At 40.0% G+C, this 24778-nt stretch overlaps 2 protein-coding genes across 4 annotated transcripts; both read right to left on the bottom strand.

The window, feature by feature from the left end:
• Window positions 1–948: 948 nt before the first annotated feature.
• On the bottom strand, window positions 949–15825 carry LOC139480077 (uncharacterized). 3 transcript variants are annotated; one of them, XM_071263058.1, is made up of 6 exons: window positions 15742–15817; window positions 13376–13468; window positions 10329–11795; window positions 6524–6749; window positions 5684–5920; window positions 949–4002 (listed from the first exon to the last, which is right to left on the bottom strand). In XM_071263058.1, exons 3-6 carry the CDS (start codon window positions 11508–11510, stop codon window positions 3491–3493), a joined length of 2157 nt encoding a protein of 718 aa, XP_071119159.1. In that variant the 5' UTR covers window positions 11511–11795; window positions 13376–13468; window positions 15742–15817; the 3' UTR covers window positions 949–3490. The 3 variants fall into 3 exon arrangements, with proteins under 3 accessions (XP_071119159.1, XP_071119158.1, XP_071119160.1); XM_071263057.1 differs by lacking the exon at window positions 13376–13468 and having other exon boundaries at window positions 15742–15825; XM_071263059.1 differs by lacking the exon at window positions 13376–13468 and having other exon boundaries at window positions 5684–5821; window positions 15742–15825.
• Window positions 15826–19398: 3573 nt separating this feature from the next.
• On the bottom strand, window positions 19399–24564 carry LOC139478417 (F-box/LRR-repeat protein 12-like). Its single transcript, XM_071260871.1, has 3 exons — window positions 24482–24564; window positions 21725–21885; window positions 19399–20102 (listed from the first exon to the last, which is right to left on the bottom strand). The coding sequence occupies exons 1-3, from the start codon at window positions 24556–24558 to the stop codon at window positions 19399–19401; spliced, it is 942 nt and encodes a 313-aa protein (XP_071116972.1). The 5' UTR covers window positions 24559–24564.
• Between the last annotated feature and the right edge of the window lie 214 nt (window positions 24565–24778).

The following is a 24778-nucleotide window of genomic DNA, read 5'->3' as shown; positions in this document are numbered from 1 at the left end:
ATACTGGACTTTCTCATTGATGACATCTGTGTAGAAATTGGGGTTAATACATTTAGGCAAAAAGTAGGCATCCCCATTGTCACCAATGCGCGTCTCTCGCTGTGGATCTATTTCTTTATGCATATGAATTTGAATTTATGCATTTATGAATTTATGGATTGACAAAGTGAAAAAAAGGGAATTTGGCTAAGAAGTCGAACTTAAGTTTCAAGTATGTCGATGATTTGATATCCTTTCTATATAGCTAATTCCCTTAGATTTCCCAGACTACCGGTCTGAACTAGAAATTAAAGAGACCAGTGAGACTGCCTCATCTATTTCATATTTAGATCTGTACATCATTCAAGGTCTACACAAACCAATTTCAAAGAGCGTCAAACGACACTTCCGCAAAAGGTTTTGGATTAGGATTACAACATTCAAAGCCTGAGCAAACGTTTCAAAAGTTATATTGTAGACATGTGCAGGGCATTTCCAAAATTGACGCATCAATGACAACAATAATGTCCGATTCTATTCCCTGTTTGACTTGTACAATATGTTCCTGTGTTATCGCAGGTGAACAATTAACTTATCTTTGCATGTGTTTATAACAGGTGGCACTGCTATTTTTCAGGGCATTATCATTTGCAAAAGTCCGATGTCTTCCATTAACTGCCCGACGAAGGAGTGCAGTTGAAAAGACCAAGGGCTTCTGCAAATGATAATGCCCTGAAAAATAGCGTTACCGTTATTATAGTTAAAATGGATGGAATTTGTCATCAAATAAGAAGAAACAAAAATATCGGTTTTGAAACATTTACTGCAATCAACACGAATGTCACTGACCTACTTTTCAAAATATGGAAACGTCATAGAACAAACCAGATGACGTCACTATTTAACGTGAATTCGTTTTCTGGTACTGTTATGTCAGCAGAGTATAATGTATTAAAGTGTATTTATACTTGTTAAGTTGGTGCCTATATAGTTTATGGTTCAAATATATTGTTTGATTTATATGCTATAACAAAACTGCTTTTTAGTTGAACGATATAATGTACTTTTATATGTAACCATTTTATGTGAGGTGAGACTAAAATACAAATGTTGTCTGCATCATACGGCACGCAGGTCATTGTATATATACCTGAAATACATTCAATACAAAAGCACACAAAGGGAAGTAGGTGAGCATTCATTTATTTTCAGTTTGATTTAGAGTTTTATTCTCTTTGATCGGTGTTGTCTTTCCAGTTGAAAAGAAATCAGGAGATTGTGAATGAAATCATTTTTTTAATCTATCTAAGCTTTGACCACGAAATTTTGTTTGTTTGTTTTAACGCCGCACGCATCAATATTCAAGCTGCTGTTAATGCAATAGTGACCTGGGGTGAAGTAGTTCGTTCCCTGTGATACTACCAAGAGCGTTTAACTCAAATATCTGACCTACTCGTAAAGGGGCTCGCCTCTTCGTGGTGAGTATCACTTCATGTCGTCCCAGTCGCTGTCTCAAGCTGATATATTACCAGACTGTCGCGTAACACTACCATGGCTGCACTGTCCATGTTTGACAACACTAGTCTATAGTCCGTTATCGTATGACATTAACACAGCATACATGCGTCATCCTATTACCCACTGTCTTCTTGTGCACCATTATTGTGTTGCGTGAACGTTGTTGCAATATTTGCAGTAGTTATTGAATACATTCTGGTTACACGTATGGTGTCATATGTTCTCGTTATTACTTCAAAGTCATATGCAAAGTATGATGAGAACCCTTTTAGGCCCACTGTTTTGTTTGTTTGTTTGTTTGTTTGTTGTTTAACGCCGCACTCAGGAATATTCCATCGATATGACGGCGGTCTGTAAATAATCGAGTCTGGACCAGACAATTCGGTCATTGACAGACATCATGAACATCGATCCACACACTCGGCATACGATGACATGCATGAACCAAGTCAGCGAGCCTGACCACCCCATCTCGTTATTGTACTGCAGTCCTAAATAATAGATTAAGGACTATGGGATTTACATTTCTTTTCATAAGCAAGCTAAATATATAGACAGTATTTTCATAATTATATGCGTTATATTTAAGAAGATGTTTCTTAAAATTAAAAATATTAACATGTAAAATTTGTGGTTGATATTTCATAGTTTCACCATAAGCTGGACAAATAAACGTGAAGTGAAATTCTTCTATACCGATTTAAGATAATGGACATATTCTCAGTGATTTTTTGTCACCTACCTTTGTTTATTTTGAAACGTAGTAGCCCTGCTCTTTTTGTATCTAATATTTTTCGAAATTTGAAGTCAACGATAACATTAAGGTATTTCTCGGGTGCAAGCAACCTCTTACATTCCTTATAAAAAAACTATACCTTGGACTACCTTTGAGATCCGATCTCTAATTCTGACTTTTTTTAAATGTATTGTACGTTTCTTAAATATATTAATGAAATATACGGGATTTCCAACAGTCTGTGGGGGCACGGGTGGCCCAGGCGTCTAAGGCGCCGCGATTCGCTGTGCAGCGTTTCGTCCCTTGGGCACGCTAGAAACCTATGCTTGTGGGTTCGAATTCCGGTTCGCCCCGATTATGTTTCTAGGTTTGTCAGCACCATACCCGTGCTCATGGGTTTCATCGAAGTGCTAAACGTCTGAGACCTGCATCACTTCGGGCTTTCCTCCCACATTAAGATGACAGGCCGCGATGTAACTGGAATACTGTTAAAAATGGCGTTAAACCCAATTCACTCACTCAACAGTCTCTGACAGCTAAACAAATCCAAATCCATACGAGAAAAGTAAATGTCTCATTTCGGAAGCCCATTTTGTTATGTCCAGCATAGTCAATATGCAATAACATAGGTTTTTCTTGGTAAATGATATCCGTGCATTAACAATAGTTTTTGCCAGAATTTGAGACTGTGAGCAGCTAAATTAATACAAATTGAAAAACGGCAAATTCGCCATATACTATTGCATTTGGTGTATGCGGTTCAACATTTAAGAAACATTTACATGCTGTAAGGTGTATTTTCTCAAACTTCAGATGCATACATAAGGATTGGTTGTACCTGGCTGTCAAATATTTTTTTTTAAATACCTCAAGTGATATTGATATTTCTCCTATTTTTCAAAGGTTTACACTCCATTAGTGCTTTCTTGTCGCGTAAAGAGGTGTCAGAGAGAGCCACTCCCATACCAAGTGGGCCCCATAGTACCACTTAGGTAATTAAACATCTTATCATCCAAAACTGTCTTCCACGGGAGATATGGCTATTTATATCTTTCCCAAAGAAGCTGGTTCGCTCTACTTTCTGTACTCATAGCCCTGTGCTTGATGTTTTTCAACTGAAATAATGAGTCTGAATGATAAACATATCTCACCACTTTTATCGACGAGTGTTGGTATGTATTCGATATCATAGGACACATTTTGTAATATCCGCTATCTAATAAACTGGTAATTGTAGGACAGCTGGTCAGGCCTGTTTTATGAGTATCGGTCAGTGCTTCTAGAAAACAGGATTTCCGTGGCCCTGACCAAGATGTACATGAACTCCCTGTCCCTCCACCGCACTGTACTCATCATGTCCCCAACTGCAGGCAGGAAGAAGTGGGGCACCCTCATCTCGCCAGTCAACATTTTCTTGAGTTTGCCCAGAGAGAAGTGCAACCTGCTCTCTCGAGTATCCTCCCTCCACACATGGCTCCCTGCGGTGAGGTCGTACAGCAACGTCCACATCAACGTCCTGATGTGGTAGGTTGTGAAACATAACCGGAACGAGTCGTCTCTGAAGTAATGTTTTCTCGTGTGTTGGGCTACTTCATGAATCATCTCGGACTTTCCTGTGACCATGAGCCCCTTTTGTCCCTTGGCAATCTCCATCACTCTTTTGATCGTTCGGAGGATAGGCTTCCAGCTTTCGGTGTCACCATGTAGAGTGAGTTTCTGCTCAGCGAGGGAGAAGGACATCTGCCACTGCAGACGGTCTGGTTGGTCACCTGAAACAGATACCATGGTGATGACCAGGGCCCACTTGCACAATGCGATCATAGCGCTAAGATGATCTTAACACCATACTTTAACAAAGGGTTACAATAGTCTCAGATCGTTTTGTGCAAGTGGGCCCTGAACATTAGTGGTGCAACCAGGATAGTGGGATATCATGTGAACATATGAGACATCATGTAAATGAACATATGAGACATCATGCAAATGAACATATGAGACATCATGCAAATGAACATATGAGACATCATGCAAATGAACATATGAGACATCATGCAAATGAACAATGAGAGACATCATGCAAATGAACATATGAGACATCATGCAAATGAACATATGAGACATCATGCAAATGAACATATGAGACATCATGCAAATGAACATATGAGACATCATGCACATGAACATATGTGAGACATCATGCAAATGAACATATGAGACATCATGCAAATAAACATATGAGACATCATGCAAATGAACATATGAGACATCATGCAAATGAACATATGAGACATCATGCAAATTAACATGTGAGCGACATCATGCAAATGAACATATGAGACATCATGCAAATGAACATATGAGACATTATGCAAATGAACATATGAGACATCATGCAAATGAACATATGAGACATCATGCAAATGAACATATGTGAGACATCATGCAAATGAACATATGAGACATCATGCAAATAAACATATGAGACATCATGCAAATGAACATATGAGACATCATGCAAATGAACATGTGAGCGACATCATGCAAATGAACATATGAGACATCATGCAAATGAACATATGAGACATTATGCAAATGAACATATGAGACATCATGCAAATGAACATATGTGAGACATCATGCAAATGAGCATATGAGAGACATCATGCAAATGAACATATGAGACATCATGCAAATGAACATATGAGACATCATGCAAATGACCATATGAGACATTATGCAAATGACCATATGAGACATTATGCAAATGACCATATGAGACATCATGCAAATGACCATATGAGACATTATGCAAATGAACATATGAGACATCATGCAAATGACCATATGAGACATCATGCAAATGACCATATGAGACATTATGCAAATGAACATATGAGAGATATCATGCAAATGACCATATGAGACATCATGCAAATGACCATATGAGACATTATGCAAATGAACATATGAGAGATATCATGCAAATGAACATATGAGACATCATGCAAATGAACATATGAGAGATATCATGCAAATGAACATATGAGACATCATGCAAATGAACATATGAGACATCATGCAAATGAACATATGAGACATCATGCAAATGAACATATGAGACATTATGCAAATGAACATATGAGACATCATGCAAATGACCATATGAGAGACATCATGCAAATGAACATATGAGACATCATGCAAATGAACATATGAGACATCATGCAAATGACCATATGAGACATCATGCAAATGAACATATGAGACATCATGCAAATGACCATATGAGAGACATCATGCAAATGAACATATGAGACATCATGCAAATGAACATATGAGACATCATGCAAATGAACATATGAGACATCATGCAAATGAACATATGAGAGTCATTATCCACTTGGCATATTCAAATAAAATTTTACTCAAGAATGACTGAGAGGTCCTTACCAGGGCAGCGCTTTGTTGTTATGTTGAAACCTTTTTCCATGATGTCAGTGACGTTGATTGAAGGGGATATGCCCTTGGGTAGTGTTTTTCTCAGATCCCGAGCAATCGACGGCTGTGGCCAGTGTGGGATGTTGAGGGCTGGAACGATGTCAACATCGATGTCAAGGGTGCCGTGGTAGGTACTGGTGCCAGTGTAGGTGATGCCGAATGATGGGGATCCTGCATATGTTTTGTTCTCTGTCAGAAAAATCCAGGGTAGAATTGGTCTTCAGCAACCCATGCTTACCGTTACTGGCGACTATGCTTGTCGGAGGAGGCGACTAACTGGATCGGGTGGTCAGGCTCACTGACTTGGTTGATGCATGTCACAGTGTACCAATTGCATAGATCGATGCTCATGGCGTCAATCACTGGATTGTCTGGTCCAGACTCGATTGTTTACAGACCGCCGTCATATAGCTGGAATATTGCTGAGTGCGGCGTTAAACAACATACTAACAAACAAACAAAACTGTGAGAAAGCAATGTACTCAATGCAGGTGTCAATGACGAACTAATTACTTATGCAAGCAAAAAACAATGCACTGAAAAAGATGTCACTTAATGTTGACAAATCTTTACCCTGGATTTAATATTGAAGGACTGAACAATGGGCCTTTTGGATACAGAAAGTGTTGTTTCTTTTGTTTTGTTACCATTGACAACGCTGTAAGAATCTACATCGAAACTTCGCTAAATGCAGTAAAACAGAAGTTGTTGTCCATAACATTGTACGTTTTCTTACTTACTCACCAACTTCTAGATTGCAAATCAAACAATAGTAACACAGATATTACTTACCCCTACATTTGGAATTGTGGCGTATATATTTGTCCATCAGTTCAAAGAAGAAATTCCGATATTTCTCAGCGTTGATGAAGCTGTTGTCGCATAAAAAGTTTAAAGATGGTGATGCATTTACCACTCTGACTTTGCAATAGCCAGGATGGCAGTCCTCGTACACGGGTTGAAGGTCGGAATCAACTTTCGGAATGAATAAACAATCCATTTCGTTGGGCCGGGACACCTTAAGATAAGACAACTGTGGGGTTTACCGTGTGGATATAGGTAGACATATAAGTATAAAGAGATCCCTGAGAGTAGGATTTCATCGAATTTCTTTTTTGTCCCAACCCATTTCATTTCATAAGGTCGGGACAGCTTAAAACAAGAGACAACTGTGGCGTTAGTTGTATGGATATAAGAAAACAAATACTTAAAATATAAAGAGATCATTTACAGTGGGATTTTATCGAATAATTTCCCTGAAAATTCGTGGAAAATATAATTACATTGTTGCAAGATTTTTCTTTTTTAATCAAAATACATTCAAGCTCATGCCTCTCAAAGTCCGGCGGTCGTCGTTGTCCTTGGTCTTCACGTATTGAGAATTGTTGACCCTAAAATTTTATTCTCTTGCCGTTCAATCGCACACTTTTGGCATGTATTGATTTGATAGCTGTTTGCTACCTTCTTCGTGTATTGAAAAAGTTTTTGTTACTTCGACTTTCACGCATTAGCGGGATTACCTGGCTCTTGTAGATATTTCTCTTGCATTTATGGTCATTTTTGGCACCTCAATAATACATAGTATTAGTACATATCTGGTTGTAAATCTTTAGTGGTACTGTTGGGTAGCGTATGTTCAGCGCTATATTTTGGTATTTACATGTTCCATATTGGTTCATTAGTTAGTTTGCTATTCTGGTGTTCCTATGCCCATCCCCTGCTGACCAGGAATGGCTGTTCTCTACGACGTGCACGCATACGGGTTTAAACCTTGTCTTTCCCTCTAGGCATCGCTAGACCGTTTACCAGTCGTCTTGCTCTGGTTTGCTCAGGTCGAAACTTCGTTAGTAATTCATTTTGGGGAGGTATCTCTCTAGTTCTGAATTACTCTGGTTGTATTGAGCTTAACGTATAGCTAGCTTTTTTCATACTCCGTTTTTTTCTAGTAATTCGTGGATAACCAGCTTTCCCGCTATTGTCAAGTTTAGGTCAAGTACCTATTGACTATAAGGAGTCAGGTTACTCTTTAGGTCAAGTACCTATTGACTATTAGGAGTCGGGTTACTCTTTAGGTCAAGTACCTATTGACTATAAGGAGTCAGGTTACTCTTTTGGTCAAGTACCTATTGACTATTGGGAGTCAGGTTACTCTTTTGGTCAAGTACCTATTGACAATTGGGAGTCAGGTTACTCTTTTGGTCAAGAACCTATTGACTATTGGGAGTCAGGTTACTCTTTTGGTCAAGTACCTACTGACTATAGGGAGTCAGGTTACTCTTTTGGTCAAGTACCTATTGACTATTGGGAGTCAGGATACTCTTTTGGTCAAGAACCTATTGACTATTGGGAGTCAGGTTACTCTTTTGGTCAAGTACCTATTGACTATTGGGAGTCAGGTTACTCTTTTGGTGAAATACCTATTGACTATTGGGAGTCAGGTTACTCTTTTGGTCAAGAACCTATTGACTATCGGGAGTCAGGTTACTCTTTTGGTCAAATACCTATTGACTATTGGGAGTCAGGTTACTCTTTTGGTCAAGAACCTATTGACTATTGGGAGTCAGGTTACTCTTTTGGTCAAGTACCTTTTTAATGATAATGAGTCAAGAGACTCTATAGGTCAAGTACCTTATAGTTTCGGGAAGTAAAATTTCCTTGCCCAGTTAGAGTGACAGAGTCTTCAGTTCTCTTTGCCATTATCTTGTAAAATTGTTGATTTAGCTTCTTTTTAATTACTCTATTACAGTTGCTTAGTTAATCAGCTTGTGTATTTGTTCTGATTTAAATAGTCAGCGATCACTGTCAGTGTAAATTGGGTTTTTGATCCTTTATATTGTCGTCTATTGATACAATTTGCTGATTATAATAAACCTGTGAACCTATCATCACGTTTTCCTTATAACGTTATAAATGTTTTTATACACCCTGGTCTCTGGGGCAGAGTTCCGTGAGAGTAAGGTACAATTTTCAGTAAGTGGTTGTTTTATGTAATACCAATACTACTTTAACTTACAGCAAGAATAATACAGCAGATATTATAATATACTAATCCGCAAAAGAAACGTCACCATAGGTACATATATGAGAAACCTTATTTGTCCAAACACTGTAAACATACTTTGAGACATATTAAAAAAATGAAACTTGACAAAACTGATCATAAAGGTTGAAATTAAAGTGTCAAATGTTCCTAAAGTGAAACATAGCACTAGTCTCTGAGAAAATGGCATCACACGTCAGTATCTCGTGTGTCCGCCATGTGCATTGATGACTGCCGGGCAACGTCGATACATGTAATGGATGAGGCGGTTGATGAAGGCCACAGGCACTTGAGCCCACACTCGCAGTTCAGCCCACGCAGTTCAGCTGCAGTTGTCGGCCATTGATCGGACGTCATTCAGCCGTCTTTGAATCTCGTCCCGCAGGTGCTCAATGTGATTTAAATAGGGACTGGGGGCAGGCCACTGCATGATTCTGATGCCATTCTGCTGGAGGAAGTCTCTTGTTGCTCTCGCAGTGTTGGAACGGGCGTTATCATGCTGAAACTCGTGGTTGTGGCGACGTGCCAAATGAGGTATGGCGTGTGGACTTGATCAGTGTACCGAGCTGCTGTGACACTATTGCCTCTCCCTGGACCGATGTTCTGGGAGACCACTGGGCCGACGCTCTGTGCACGACCAATTCCACTCCACACCAAGATGCTCGGGCCACCCTACGAGTCTCTCTCCACAACACAAGCATCCGAATAACATTCCCCATGGCGTCGCCGGACTCACTCTCTCTGCCATCTGCTGTTGAGATACAGTAACGGCTCTCGCCTGAGAAGAGGACACTTCTCCACTGCTGGTGGCGCCAATGCTAGTGCTGTGTTGTCCACTGAAGACGATCCCAGCGATGACGTGGTGTCAGGATGGGTCCTCGGTGTGGCCTGTTATAGCGGAGGTGTCTGCTCGTCAATCGTCGACGCACGGTGTCCGCACTAATGTCTCGCTGGTGTGTCCCCATGGTCTGTCCAGCAGTTTCCACAGCAGTAACAAAGCGATCTTGAAGATGCTGTCGCACAATCTGACGATCCTGTCGTCAGGTGGTGACCCTTGGTCTTCCACTACGTGGTCGGTCATCTGTAGTGTTGGTGGTCTGGTACCGTTGCTCGAGCCTGTATGTGGTCCTAATCGTCCAAGGGCTTGGTGTCGCTGATTTCTTGTCAATCTTGGCATGTGGTAGCAATTCAATAACGAATGAATGTAATCCGATCAGAGTGGATTTTTATAGGACAAGAAATAGGGGAACGCATGTGCATTTCAATTTGCACGGAACTCATCTTTACCATGGCCTTGGCCGTGATGCGTTTTGGTGATCGGTTTTATTGTCATCTGCTTTGTTTTATATCATCAAATTTCATTTTACCGGGCAAGGTAATGTTAAATTTTAGAAACTTTGACAAAAATTACCAGATATTTAAATGACAACGTTTCAATGTTACTTGGTGTGACGTTTCTTTTGCGGTTCAGTATATATTCTACGTCCATATTATTGTATATACTTCTCCTGTACATGCTCTTTGCGTTGTTTAATAATATAAAGAATGCACCCTCACCTTAGTTTTGTCATAATAAGAACCTCCTCGAAACGTTGTCCATTTCCAATGTGTCTTTGACTCGAGAAAGTCACAGATATTGTTCTGCAAGTTATTAAAAACTTCTGCCGTATTTTCGATTTCATTTTGTTTCAGTGACACTTCATCCTCAAAAAACTTTGAAATTTCAGTTCTAGGATTTCTTGAATGTTCCAGTATTCCAGTATCGACCATGTTTCTAACAATGTCTTCCATCGTTGACACTGCATCTCTGTCCATCCTGTTTGAGTTTGTTCTGTGTTGCCAACTAGTTGTCATCCTTGTTGGGGAACAGAAGCTTAAGGGTGTGGTATGGACACACAGAGATCGTTTATCGTCTAACGGCATTCCTGAACAACCTCTGCCATCACATTTCTTGTGGTTATTCAAATCCACAAACCACTTGTTGCAATCGGGACACTGCTCTTTGTCATCAGACGAACTACGACTAACTGATTGGCGTCTGCCATCACATTTCTTGTGCTTATTCAAGTCCACAAACCACTTGTTGCAATCGGGACACTGCTCTTTGTCATCAGACGAGCAAGGACTAACTGATTGGCGTCTGCCATCACATTTCTTGTGCTTATTCAAGTCCACAAACCACTTGTTGCAATCGGGACACTGCTCTTTGTCATCAGACGAGCAAGGACTAACTGATTGGCGTCTGCCATCACATTTCTTGTGCTTATTCAAATCTACAAACCACTTGTTGCAATCGGGACACTGCTGTTTGTCATCAGACGAGCTACGACTAACTGATTGGCGTCTGCCATCACATTTCTTGTGGTTATTCAAATCCACAAACCACTTGTTGCAATCGGGACACTGCTCTTTGTCATCAGACGAGCTGCGACTAACTAATTGACGTCTGCCATCACATTTCTTGTGGTTATTCAAATCCACAAACCACTTGTTGCAATCGGGACACTGCTCTTTGTCATCAGACGAGCTACGACTAACTGATTGGCGTCTGCCATCACATTTCTTGTGCTTATTCAAATCCACAAACCACTTGTTGCAATCGGGACACTGCTGTTTGTCATCAGACGAGCTACGACTAACTGATTGACGTCTGCCATCACATTTCTTGTGGTTATTCAAATCTACAAACCACTTGTTGCAATCGAGACACTGCTGGTTTGAGTTCTTTTTCTTCGGCATGATTGTATAGACTCGCTATACAGCAGTCTGGACACACTGCCTGTGGGGTGTGTGGATTCGCCTGCAGCAACTAGGACATGCTGTCCGTTCGGCGTGTGGATTCGCTGCAGCAGTTAGGACATGCTGTCTGTTGGGTGTGTGGATTCACCTGCAGCAGTTGGGACACACTTTCTGTTGGTTGTGTAGATTCACCTCCAGCAGTTAGGACACAATTTCTGTGACTAGGGTCGCCTCGTGGTAGTCAGGTCACATTATATCTGTGTGTAACTGGTGTTTGGAGACACGCTGCGATAAAGAAAGAAATTAGATTGAAAAGGAATGTAACGCCCTCTGGCGTAGAGCTTCAATATGGTGGGAATAGCTGTGAAAGAGATCATGCATACCGCCCCTTAATCCACTTACTGAGCCTCCGCAATTGAGTGTTTGTCTACTTTCGTTCTTGGAGCATGATTCCGAGAATAGATCACAGCAACCTTTGCTGGTTTCGGGGGCAGCTTCCTGAGTCGTCGGGTTCGGTGGCATGGTTGACTGCATGTCAGCGTGCCCGACATGCTTATAATGTCACTGGGTTGTCAGGTTCAGGCTCAAGTACTTACAGGATGACGTCATGTATATTGCGTCGTTTAACAATACACAAACAAATGTTCAGGCAAACCTGAACTCAAAGAAGAGACGAAAACATAATCAATGTTAGTGCTCTGGAAGCTCAATCTATTGATTCACCGATTCCACCAAGTCGATATGTTTAACAACTGGTATCATCACTATTTCATAGAGATTCATAAACACATACTTATGTCACAGTCGTACAATGGACTTCAAGGGGAAATTCAGCATGTGTAAAAGGAGCCCCCCCCCCCCCCCCCCCCCCCCACACACACACACACACACACAACTCACTCTGGATCCGCCTATGGTTTTAGCACAGATTCTTTATGATATCGAAAAGGGTTTTGTCGTTTTTAATTACAACGACAACAATCAAAATGTCGTTCTCGTCAAGGACTACAGCTTATAACCTTAAAAGGGCACTGATCTAAAGCAATTTCCCGGGACTGGTTGTTGCCTTTGTTACTGTTTTTTCCCTTGAGTACCCGGATGATACTGTAGAAATCTAGACTAGTTCGCGACCTGTGCTGCGCAATTCGTAAGGGCATTTGTCACTTGTATTGATAGTATAACGGCGTATGGTCACATTGTTCAATAAAATTAAATACAGTTTTGGAAGTAATAAGGAAATGTAGGTATCTTTGTGGGTAGCATCGGTAATGGTGCCGAAGTTTTGATAAGTCAATTTTGATAATTGTGCGATTTTCGTTTACACTATTTATTTGACTTGCAACACAAAGTAAATATTTCTCCTGAGTATTGCTTATTTTATCGTGTTTATATTTTTACAGTCAAAATGTGCAAAATCTTCTCTTGGGAACTTCATTAAATATTCAGTTATTTTACAAATTGACTGAAACATATGTCCATCTGTATTATTATAAAACGAATTCCACAGATTTTTATGTTTAATATCATATCACCAAGAGACTGTAAATGTTACGATGAAAAGTACATTTCTATATTGTTTGGCTTCTAGTCCAACCTACATAATAATCTATTATGATGTTTTAAGGCTCTTTTGATCGTATTAATCAATTTTAGTCAATCTGTTAAAGAAATGGACAGATTTTTCAGTCAAAATGACTGAAATATTTACACATTTTTATAAATTGCCTGAGAAAATCATATTTTACAAACTGAATAGAAAAGGCGTGTGAATTTCCCAACCAAGAGGTAGCGGAACAAGAATGAATCTGTCCAATGCTACAGCAAATGTAGGAAAACAAAAGGCAAATATCATAATTATAACCTACCAAATTTATGTGTATAATTTTAGACAGCTTCCTTGTTCGAGAAATGTATCCGTGAATATCCACACAAAGGAACAATATCCCACTCGTCTGCAGCTGTGTACAAAGAAACTTATTTGATGCCACGTGTCTCTGTAACAATCAAATATTTTAAGATATATATATCTTTTCGGGATATTATAACCCGAGTTCGTTTCTCAACTGATCGCTCATATATAATTAGATTATTTCAGGTGTTTCACATGGGTGTCAAGTCTCAAAGGTCTGCTGAGAAAGCCCACTTGACAACTATTTTCATAACGTCCACGGTTCCTAAAAAAATCCATTTGGTTAGAAAACAATGAGCAATCAATCAACGTGTTATCGGTTAACCCTTTGAACAAAGTATGTTGTTTTTACATCGGCACTTCGCGCCATCATATGAGTGTATGCCCTTTGTTTTAGTAAACCTAGACATGTAAACACTCACTTTTGACATATCCACTGTGCAAGATAACACTGATTAATAAATCAACGTATTTTCTGTTAATCCTTTGAGGACAAGGAACGATCGGTTGATTCACAAAAAAGTAAATCAACTGATCATTCATGTCTTGCTGGGCTGCCACGTGCATATTACACAACACACATTTCACCTCACTTCAAACCTGTATTTAGATTGAATAATTACCCCAGACACAATAAATGCCAAATGGGAACCTTTGTCAGGTAATTTGAGTGGTGCTACCACTAATTATACCTGTAATAAATTCATTAACTGAGCATCAAGTGAATGACGACACATACACAGGTGTAGGGTTATACCAGAAAACATGGATAACAACAAGGGAGTAGTAATCGTATTATCGACGCAATCCGAAATCCGAAAATGCTTTCACTGCATGGATGTTTTTTTTTATGATTAAACTATAACCATCTGGGGTATTTCTAAATGACGACATCCGATGAGCTCCGCCGTTCTTTTTGTCTGTTTGTTTAGGCTGAAGAAATTAATTAACATGCGCCCTTTTTTTTTTCGAAATCTTTATAGATCACGGTTAACCAATCAGTGTTCAAAAATGTGTTAAACAAATATTGCCTCAAAGTTTATTTCGCTGTCCTTGCAGACAGTAGCCCCACGGGTTTCGGAGTCCATACCACACAACCAACTAAAACCACACAATCCTTCCGACTCCCAAATAACCAATCAATATTCACGGCAGAACTAATGGGCATGGCCTCAGCCCTCCACAATCAAGAATCCAAAAACCACCAAAAAATCCTAATACTTACTGACTCCCTAAGTGGACTACAAGCCCTACAAAACAAAAATACCAAAAACCGACCTAAATTAATAAATCAAATACTTAAAAGCTCCAACGACCTAACTAAGGCAGGCAAACAAATAACCTTCTTGTGGATACCCGCCCACGTAGGAATATACGGTAATGAAAACGCCGATAAAGCAGTTAAACTATCCCTCAAAATCCCAGAAATAAGCTTAAACTTACCCATCTCAAAATCAGAAATTAAAAGTGTGAACAAACAAAAAATCACAAAAAAATGGCATAACCTATATCTAAACTGAAATAGCCAAATCAAAAGAGTGCTCAGCAAACCACTAACCAAACCAAAAATTCTCCATCCATCAAAAAAAATCGACAGAGTAATCACTAAACTCCAAACAGGACACACCAACCTAAATAACCACCTAAAGAAATTTAAAAAACACACTACAGGTAACTGCCCACACTGCAAACAACCAGAAACCCCAGAACACGCACTCATCCACTGCACACACTACCTAACACATCGAACCGCATTACAAACCACCCTCAATCTAAACAAGGCTCTCACTCTAGAAGCAATACTAAACCCACAAAATAAACTAGAAAACTTCAAGGCCTTAGGCGTATTCTTAATCAAAACGGAACTAATAAAACGCATCTAAAACCATAATAACCTACCAAATCAAAATCAAATAAACAAACAATCATCCACCATACCCAGCTCCCTTAGTTCTCCTCCCCAACCCCATCGACATCTATTCCAAATATCAAAATTCCCAAATTCTATATAAGCAACCCCTAAAGCCCCCTCTTGGATTGCACAGACCACCCTCGCCCCTTTCGGAAACACATTAAATGGCCTGGCCGGGCCCGTGTGCGAAATACGCATCAGTCGGAAAGCGCACGTTAAATCTCCAAAGTAAGTAAGTAAGTAAGACAGTAGCCCAGTCTCTTGTCACGCTCAGTTGCGTTGCGTATCATCCGGGTACTCATGGGGAAAACCAATATAACAAAGGCAACAACCAGTCCCGGGGAATTGCTTTAGATCAGTGCCCCTAAATTCATGGGGGGACCCCAAAGTTTTTCGTTTACTGTACTCACTCAATCAGGCCTATTCATTCTTCTTTTCCGTGGACCGTGCACCTGTGCGTTCACGTCACGAAGGTGCACTCTTCTTTATGAATCGATAAGTGTATATCACGTGATACCGCTTTGTGGAGGCGTATGCTAGGGTATCGTGTTGCTGAGTGTGCATGGCTTTCTCTATAGTCAGTGGTAATAGTACGTGCATATGTTACAAATGTTCCATGGTTAAGTGTGAAAATGGGGCTTAAAACGTATGTAACAAGCCATAGCGTGACATGACGCCATGTGATTAACAAAACTCAATGCTATTACTATACTGAATGAAGGCTTGTCAATGAAATTTATTTATACAACGCCATTGTGGTTGTTTGTTGTGTTGAGGTGTGGCAACCGGCGTTCAGGTTCAGTCGGTTCATGTGGGAGAAAACCGGCTTGCATACGTGGAAAGGTCTCGTGTTTACTTTTGACTCTTTTCCAGGAAATTGTGTTTTCTAAGAAGACCTTGTTTCAGGACTGGTTGTGTCAGTGTCGTGATACCTTTGACAACCACGCCCTTCACAGCCTCATGCGTCATCACCCGTCCAACATAGATACTTGGAATAGGATTTTAAAAAAGGCGGTGCATAGAATACGAAATGTTGTGGCTGAGGGAACAGTTTGCATGTAGGGAGTCTGAAATACAGAGAGTGAGTGAGTGAGTTGAGTTGAGTTTAAGGCCGTGCTCACTGAACAATTGACCCGGCTTCTATTAGAGGCCGGCGTCTAATAGAAGAAATACGGTAGTCGCCTTTTAGGGCAAGCATGGGTTATTGAAGACCTGTTCCATCCCGGATCTTCACGGGTCAATTAAGTGAGTAGTTGGTGTTTGGGTGAGATTGTGAGTGAGGTGGGATGAGGTGAGTGAGTGAGTGAGTGGGTTTAACGCGGCTTCCAACAGTATCCCAGTTATATCACACCCTGTCAGCATAACGTGGAAAAAAACCCGAATTGACGTAGGTCTCAGACGTTTACCAATGTGGCGGAACCCACCAGCTTGGGTATGGTGTTGTCAAATGGAGGAACATAATTTGGGTGAATCGGGATTCTAACCCACGATCAAGGGTTTGTGGCTGGCCCAAGGGACGCAACTCTGCACAGCGAATTGCAACACTTTAGATGACTGGGCCACCATTGCCCCCTTTCAAGTACAGGTGCTTAATAAATAAGAACTTCTGCTCTAGTGGAGGATCGTCTAGAGAGCTGAAGGTTGGTGGTTCCATGCCATTGTAGTGCCATACCTAAAGAGGTTGAAAGATGGTACTTGTTGTTAGCCTGCCTGGCGCTCGGCATTACTTAACAAAACAATGACTGGTCAGCTCTACTCAGTATACTGTGTCTGAGTGGTGCCCATGTTAACTGCCATATAGTATCTCAGTGGGATAGCACTATAAAAACAGCATAAGTGCACAAATCTTGTTAAACCCCATTTCCACCCATCACCAACTGTCATTGGTCAACTGTCATGATTCTTCTGTTCGAATGTTCTGCTGCAATCCTAGTGAGCAGTGCAGTCTTGACATCGGAAGGCTCACATGGTTGCCAAAATATGTCATCTTTGTTGACTGTCTGTACAGTCATCAAAGTCATGAAGTAAAAACAAAACTGAAATATTTTAAGGAATTGTATTTCAAAACAAAAATATTATCATATATAATTATTGTGTCGGTAAATTTCATTTTAATATCTTGGTCACTACAATACATAGAAGCTGCCTTTTATTATCATATGTACAAACGACGACCAAACAAACAATGTCATATTCTCTCCATTTCTACACAAGAAGAAGTAAAATTCTAAGCAAACAAACAAACAAACAAACAGGACTGTGTACAACAATGATGATTGGTTGATGAAGACGATGTGTGGTGAATGAGCCACTTGTACTTCTGAGAGCGGAAGGTTGGTGGTTCAATGCCCTGGTAGCGTCATACCTAAAGAGGTCAAAAGATGGTACTTCTTGTTGCCCTTCCTGGTGCTCGGCATAAAGTGAACAAAACAATGACTGGTTGGCTCTGATCAGTATGCTGGGCTATCCATGTTAAATTGTTGTATGCGCTATGAAATCAGAAGAAATGCAATAATTTTAACACAGACTTCCAACAGTCATAACACTGTGATCCCTTGGTAGAACAGTCCCCTGATTGTGATCACATTCAACATTTTCACTGGCTTTAAACAAGGACATAAATCCTAATAGATACCTGAAAAATCAGGTCGACACCTATGCCATATTTCATTACATAATGAGTATAATAATAGAAAAAATAATAAAAGTAATAACATTAACATAGAATTCAATAGATATCACAGAGAATACATTGAATATAGGCACTCTTTCTTAATTTACAAAATTATTTCATTCATTCAAAAGGGTTCAGCAAGACTATTCAATAATAATTTCTAACACACAATCTACTTGTATCGTCCATACAGTGAAAAGATATATGGCATTTCTACAACTCACATCTCTCCTAGTAATCGGTAAGCTTTTTTTTCTGAAATAATTTTTTCCTTTTTTCACATGAACACAAAATGTCTGGTTCTGCAGACTGCTTACCCTGAACATCTAATCATATGGGGGGTGGTCAGGTAGCCTAGTGGTTAAAGTGTTCGCTCGTCACACCGAAGACCCGGGTTTGATTCCCGACATGGGTACAATGTGTGAAGCCCATTTCTGGTGTCCCCCCACCGTGATATTGCTGGAATATTGCTAAAAGCGTCGTAAAACCATACTCACTCACTCACTCACTCACTCTAATCATATGGGTGGGTCACGGGAGTGCAGTCTTTGTTTTCCTTGTTCCTTGTTTTGGCTACTGGGATGTGTTCATGTGAGGAATTGGTTGCAATATCCTGAGGTTAAGTAGAATTCCAGATAAGTGGATACCTTCGGCCCGTCCCTTACATTGCCACCGAATCTCAATAACAAACATGGACTGTATTGGAGCCAGGAGGAGCTATTATATCCATCAATATGACCAGTGTAGACCAGTGTAGACTAGTGTAGACCAGTGTAGACCAGTATAGACCAGTGTAGACCTGCATGCTTCACATGACTGAATGACTGAGAGTGAGTGAAAGGTTTTAGCCAATGTGAACCAGTGAAAACCAGTGTAGGTCAGTGTAAACCAGCAAAGGCCAGTGTGAACCAGTGTAAACCAGTAAAAACCATTGTAAACCAGGGGTGATCAAGATAAACCACACTACCCTGCTCTGCCTTGAAAAAGATTGTTAACAACAGTATCCTTTATGTGACAATTTTGAATGAGTGAGTGAATGTTATTAAGACCACAGAACATATGAATCCCAAATTTGAAAAAAAAAATCTTTTCGACATTTTAGATGACAATGAGTCAGTGTCCCAGTTCTCCATCCACTGCTGTGTCTGACAACCACTTTGACTAACATAAACACACTGCTGCATCAATGTGACCATGTGTTTGCTCCAGGTACTACAAAACTGCACTAAAAGCGGAACTTTTTTCAACTACATTAAATTCACAAGAGCTTGCTTAAGTTGGTTGAGCGAGTTAGCAATATTCCAGACATACCATGGCAAGGGGACACCAGAAGATGTACCATGCGGGGATGATAAGCCAAGGCTGTGTAAAATCATACTCACTCACTCACTCATTAACTAGATTTGACAGAGGGTATAACAAGGTCTACTTTTTCTCCTAGACGTTCTCTAAGTGATTTTATGTCTACTTCAGTAAGGTTGCAACCTTCAAGGATGAGTTTTCGGAGAGTTGGAGCTGCAGCCAGCTGGGTGAGGCCCTCCAGATTGATCTGACGGCAATAGGAGAGATTCAGACTCTGCAGCTCCTTCAGAGCCCCGGCTATCGTCCCGAGACTCGACTGGCTCATCTGCCCACAATTTGACAGGTTTAGATGCTCCAGATGAGGTAGATTGCGGCACATGTGGTGGATGGTGAGATCTGAGCAAGCTGTATCGGACAGCTCCAGATGGGTAAGGTCTGTGAGCGTGGTAACAATCTTCTCAAAACCTGCCTCCGTTGCACGGTAGCAATGATTCAGGACAAGATGTTTCAATTTGGGGAACTTCTCTGCGATGTCAATTAGATCAAACTTGTCAACGCGAGAACATTTTGTGAGGTCAAGTTCTGTAAGGTCAAGGTCAGTTGATGTGTTTAGCCAGCGCGGTGTCCATGAACACTGGTTCATTGTCAGATGTTTCAAGGAGCGTGGCAGGTTTTTGCAGTTTAGATTGTCCGTGTTGCATTTCACCAAGGTCAAGGACACCATTTTAGGACATCTCTCTTGCAGATCCAGTAGCATTGCATCAGATAAGGAATGCTTCTTCCATTTGGTGGATTCTGAAAGATCAAGGACGTCAATAGTTATCATGGTTATGAACCTGTGCTTTCTTCATCTCCAATAAAATATTTCCACCTTAAACATTTCAAAATACATATTTGGTCATTGTAACACTGCGAAAATCTTCCATTGTGTTCTGCCATGTACAGGGGGCACCGATGGACAAGTCTTGTGAGGCAATGCCATTATCTTGACGAGTTGCACCCCTTGGGCATGCCAGAAACCTATGATTGTGGGTTCGAATCCTTCTCGCCACGGTTATGTTTCCAGTTTTGTCAGCACCATACCCGTTTCAACAAAGTGATAAATGTCTAAGACCTGCATCACTTTGGACTTTTCTCCCACATAAGATGACACACCATGATATAACGGATATACTGTTAGAAGCGGCATTAAACTGAACTCACTCAACCACTCTTCAATGTGATACTGTCATAAATATATATATATACCGCACATCACCGTCCCCATGTATAAGGCGACCCCCTGTACAGGCCTTCAAAATCAATGCTAATCTATATACCCCATCTATAAAGCGAATCGGAATGAAGCACGTCACCAACACATACACAATCCCTACATTTGCAATAAAAATGTGTTTGTCTTCCGCAGAAAAACATTACATCTAATTCAGGGAAATGAACAGATCAAGAAATTAAACTTTGCCAATACAAATTCAAAATGAGGGAGAAAACATCACTAGACATGATGATTTACTGATTAAATTGTAGGCATTGTGTTATAAGCAGATTCCGACTACCGTTTGTATAGTCTCGTAAACTAAGCCGGAAGTAGCAGCCAGCTGTGCACACCTTTTTTGGAATCTGCCGGTGATTTGGTTAAAAATTACCCAATAACATAACTTTAAAGAATGTCTGTACAATGATCGGCTGAAATGTTTCTGAAACTATCATTTTATCAGGAATAATTTATTCCAGTATCATGTTTTCTAAGTTGCAGCTTTACTATATATATTTGAAATATATGTTCTGGTGCTGTTGTGTCATAGGATTGTCCACAGTCACAGTCACTTTTACAGTAAAAGCGACACAACCCTTTCCATAGCCATAAGAAATTTCTGCTAAAAGCAGGGTCGATAGTACGATTCCGACTGTATCATGAGCATGTAGTTATGAATCACTATCAAATAGTGATGATACCATGAGCATATCCTGAGGAGAGCATATCCTGCCCCACTGGTGACATCCATCACAAACACATGCAAAGGCATGAAAAAACATGTGAACATATGAAACTAGTCCAAATAAAAACAAACTGATTAGGTGGCAAAGTTAAATTATATTTCTTATTTCGATTCCCAAACACTACTAATTTTGTACAAAACGAAAACAATGACATAAACACATAATAATGATTAAAAGGAATTACCCAATAATGAATAGCAATGCTTGTTGTGAGAACTGGTAACATCAAAAAGTGCAATTTTAGAAAGGAAAAAAAATCTAGAAAGGCAGAAAAAGAGGTCAAACTTTTCAGACAAAAAGAACCCAAAACATTAGCAGTCAGGATAGAGATTATGGTCAGGTTAATTCTTTAGGCCAGTTGGTGTTAACAAGCAGGAATGCTGAATTTGGGGGCTATTATGGTAACCGGCACTTACTTGGGTCACAGAAGCCCCCCAGCTTCATTGTCAGGAGACATTCGGAGAAGTGAGCCCGCATCACCTTCCACAGCTTGTTGAGGCTGAGAACATACGGCAGCAGATCAACATGGCGCCACAGGGAGTTGTCTTGAACAATACGGCGCCATCTTCTACACACTCTGAAAATACAGTTTCATTTCTTTCAAGATTTTTGTCAATTTGTCAAGTCTCACCAAGTCATTTATTATGCGGTGGGGGTCGTGGTGGCATATATTTTTTATCGACCCCACTCCATTTAACGCAACATTTTTTCATGAACCCCATCCCATACATGTCATATTTCTTCATGACCCTGTATAATAAATGAGCAGTCCGTAAGTAATGTTCAAATATATAGAGAATCTCCCCCAAGTGTCTTTTGATATCAAATATATCAACATGAGTTAATAAAAGTGGGAAAACTCCGAGGCTTGCCCAGGACTTTTTCCTCTTTTTTATCAACGAGTGTTGATATATTTGATATCAAAAGACACGAGGGTGAGATTTTATTTTTCATCCAACATCATTCTTCCAACCTTTCAGTATATAGACAGTAATAAGCAGTGTCTTAAGTGTAAAAAGTACTGCTTACAGCTTCAGTAGCAGAACCATTAGTGATGTCATTTGATTGTGACGTCATGGTAACCAATGACAACACAATGGTCTGCAAATCATTGTGATGCAATTTCATTGCAGCGATATCTACCGTGTAGATATCGCTAGATCTCACCTAAGCGATATCTCCTGTGGGAGCCAGTTAGGGACTATAAATAAAACTCTCACCACCACCACCACCACCCACCTGCAGGATGAGTTCACCAGATGATTGACCTAGTGGAAAATGCTGAGTAATATTTATGATTACATTAACAGGATCAGATGCGTTTCTGATATACACCATAATTCATATTATCATGCTTATGATTCATATCTAATTATCATAACTCAACATAATTCCAACATCTGTTACAGTGAAGGGGTCCTATCGGAAGCAAACACTAATGACATACAACACAAGTTTTATACACTGGCAATTAATCTTACAGTTCCATGAACTAGAAAACAAGAATTACTTCTGACTACTGTATCAATGCATCAAATGTTAAAATAATACATGTCCCTTGTGAATATGTCTATTGTGATGGTGATACACACCCCAGCTTACTGTCGAGCATATTCCTAGAGCAGGTGTCATCAACAGGAGTTGCCACAAGTCACTTTCACTTTACTGACACATAATTCATAGCATAGAGTTTTTCTCATAATTTTGTAATCTAATTGTGCAACTTGACAATTTTGTAATAACATCCTTGCTAGCTTCTATGGTTGGAATTTGTCCATTTTTACTAAAATGTACAACATGTTATAGACCGATTTAAAATAGGTTTTCAGCAACCCATGCTTGCTGTAAGATGTAACTATGCTTGTCGTAAGAAGCAACTAACGGGATCGGGTGGTCAGACTCGCTGACTTGGAAGATGCATGTCATTGCGTTGATTGATGCTCATGATATCAATAACTGGATAGTCTGGTCCAGACTTGATTATCTACCGACCGCCGTTATATAGCTGGAATATTGCTGCGTGCAGCGTTAAACAACAAACAAACAAAAATGTCATAGCAGATATAGGAAGGACTGCTGTGTTACCAGCTTGCAGCAAGACTTGGATCATGTAGTGCTTGTCTGCTTTGTGTGCATTGGAGTTGACTGTTTTTTGCCTCAGATTACATTGGACTAAGTTTTTTTAGAGAAGTGACAAAGCAAACCCAAACCTTGGCACAAACCTATCCCTATATGAGAAAGTGAGTGAGTTGGGTTTAACACCGGTTTGAACAGTATTCCAGTTATATCACGGCGTGTCAGCTTGGTGCAAGAGGAAAGCACGAAACGATGCACGTGGCTAATAGGATAGCACAGACGTCGGATCCTGCTTAGATATTTACCACTTTCGTGAAACCCACAACCACAGGTATGTTGCTCACAAACCTAAAAACCTATGAACAAATCTGGGATTCGAATCAAGATCGTATGTTTCTGGCACAACCTAAGGGAGGCAACTCTGTACCCTGAATTGCGACGTTGTGCCAACCTTCCTAAGGACAGATAGGATAGGGGTACATAACCATGCTAACACTAATGATCCTAAAGGGGTATTGATATTATTTAAATTGGATTCTGTTGCAAGGGCGATAAAGGAAAACCTAGCAATTTGAGCTAACCTTCCCAAAACCTAACTTAACTATTGGCCTATGAGGATCAAATAGGCATGGGAAATCTGTGGAGAGTGAGCCACAGCTGGAGCTAATTATTGCAATGGCTTTGCACCTATTTCTTGTCATTGGTTTACCTAAAGTAAGCAGACAACCACAAAGAATTGGTCAACACGATCAAATCATTGGATGAAGCGTTTGCTATAATTTGGCTGTACACATCAAACTGGTTAGATAGTTGCAGGAAAAATGAAATTGCAGTCAAAGATAAACTTTGAAAACCTACTTCGTTTGCCAAACATTAAGCAGATCAAATTATTAATGATTAATTCTAATAACATGGAGACAATTGTTTCAGTTTCAATACTTTCATAGAGATGAAATGTAGGCCTACATCTAAACATGCTAGTACTGCTAGGCCTAAATGACACTAATTATTGCTTACATTCATTATTTTATTTCAGTTCGGAAATGCGTTCTTATCCTCATATATATTGTCGGTAGGAGGCAAATATGTTTGCTCACCTGCCGGAGATGCAGCGATATTTGACAGGAAGATAAGCTAATATTTCTAGTATGATGTTATCCGGAAGTGAGTTCATGCCTACATTGGGGGCCGCCATTTTGATACATATGATCACATGATACTTATATGTACGCTTCCAATATTTCCAGTACAGAAGCGTATAAAAAACTCTATTTAACGCATTCGAACAATTTATGATAACATCTCCTACCAGGAAAGTGTCTATGGTTTTCAAGGTGATTAAATACTTAGTTTTCGAATAAATCTTTGATAAACGTTTTGTGAACAAGGGAGGT

This window comes from Haliotis cracherodii, unplaced genomic scaffold (genome assembly GCF_022045235.1).
Source record: "Haliotis cracherodii isolate W230 unplaced genomic scaffold, xgHalCrac1.p SCAF_4, whole genome shotgun sequence".
Lineage (NCBI taxonomy): Eukaryota > Metazoa > Mollusca > Gastropoda > Lepetellida > Haliotidae > Haliotis > Haliotis cracherodii.
This window is presented reverse-complemented; position numbering and strand designations above follow the sequence as displayed.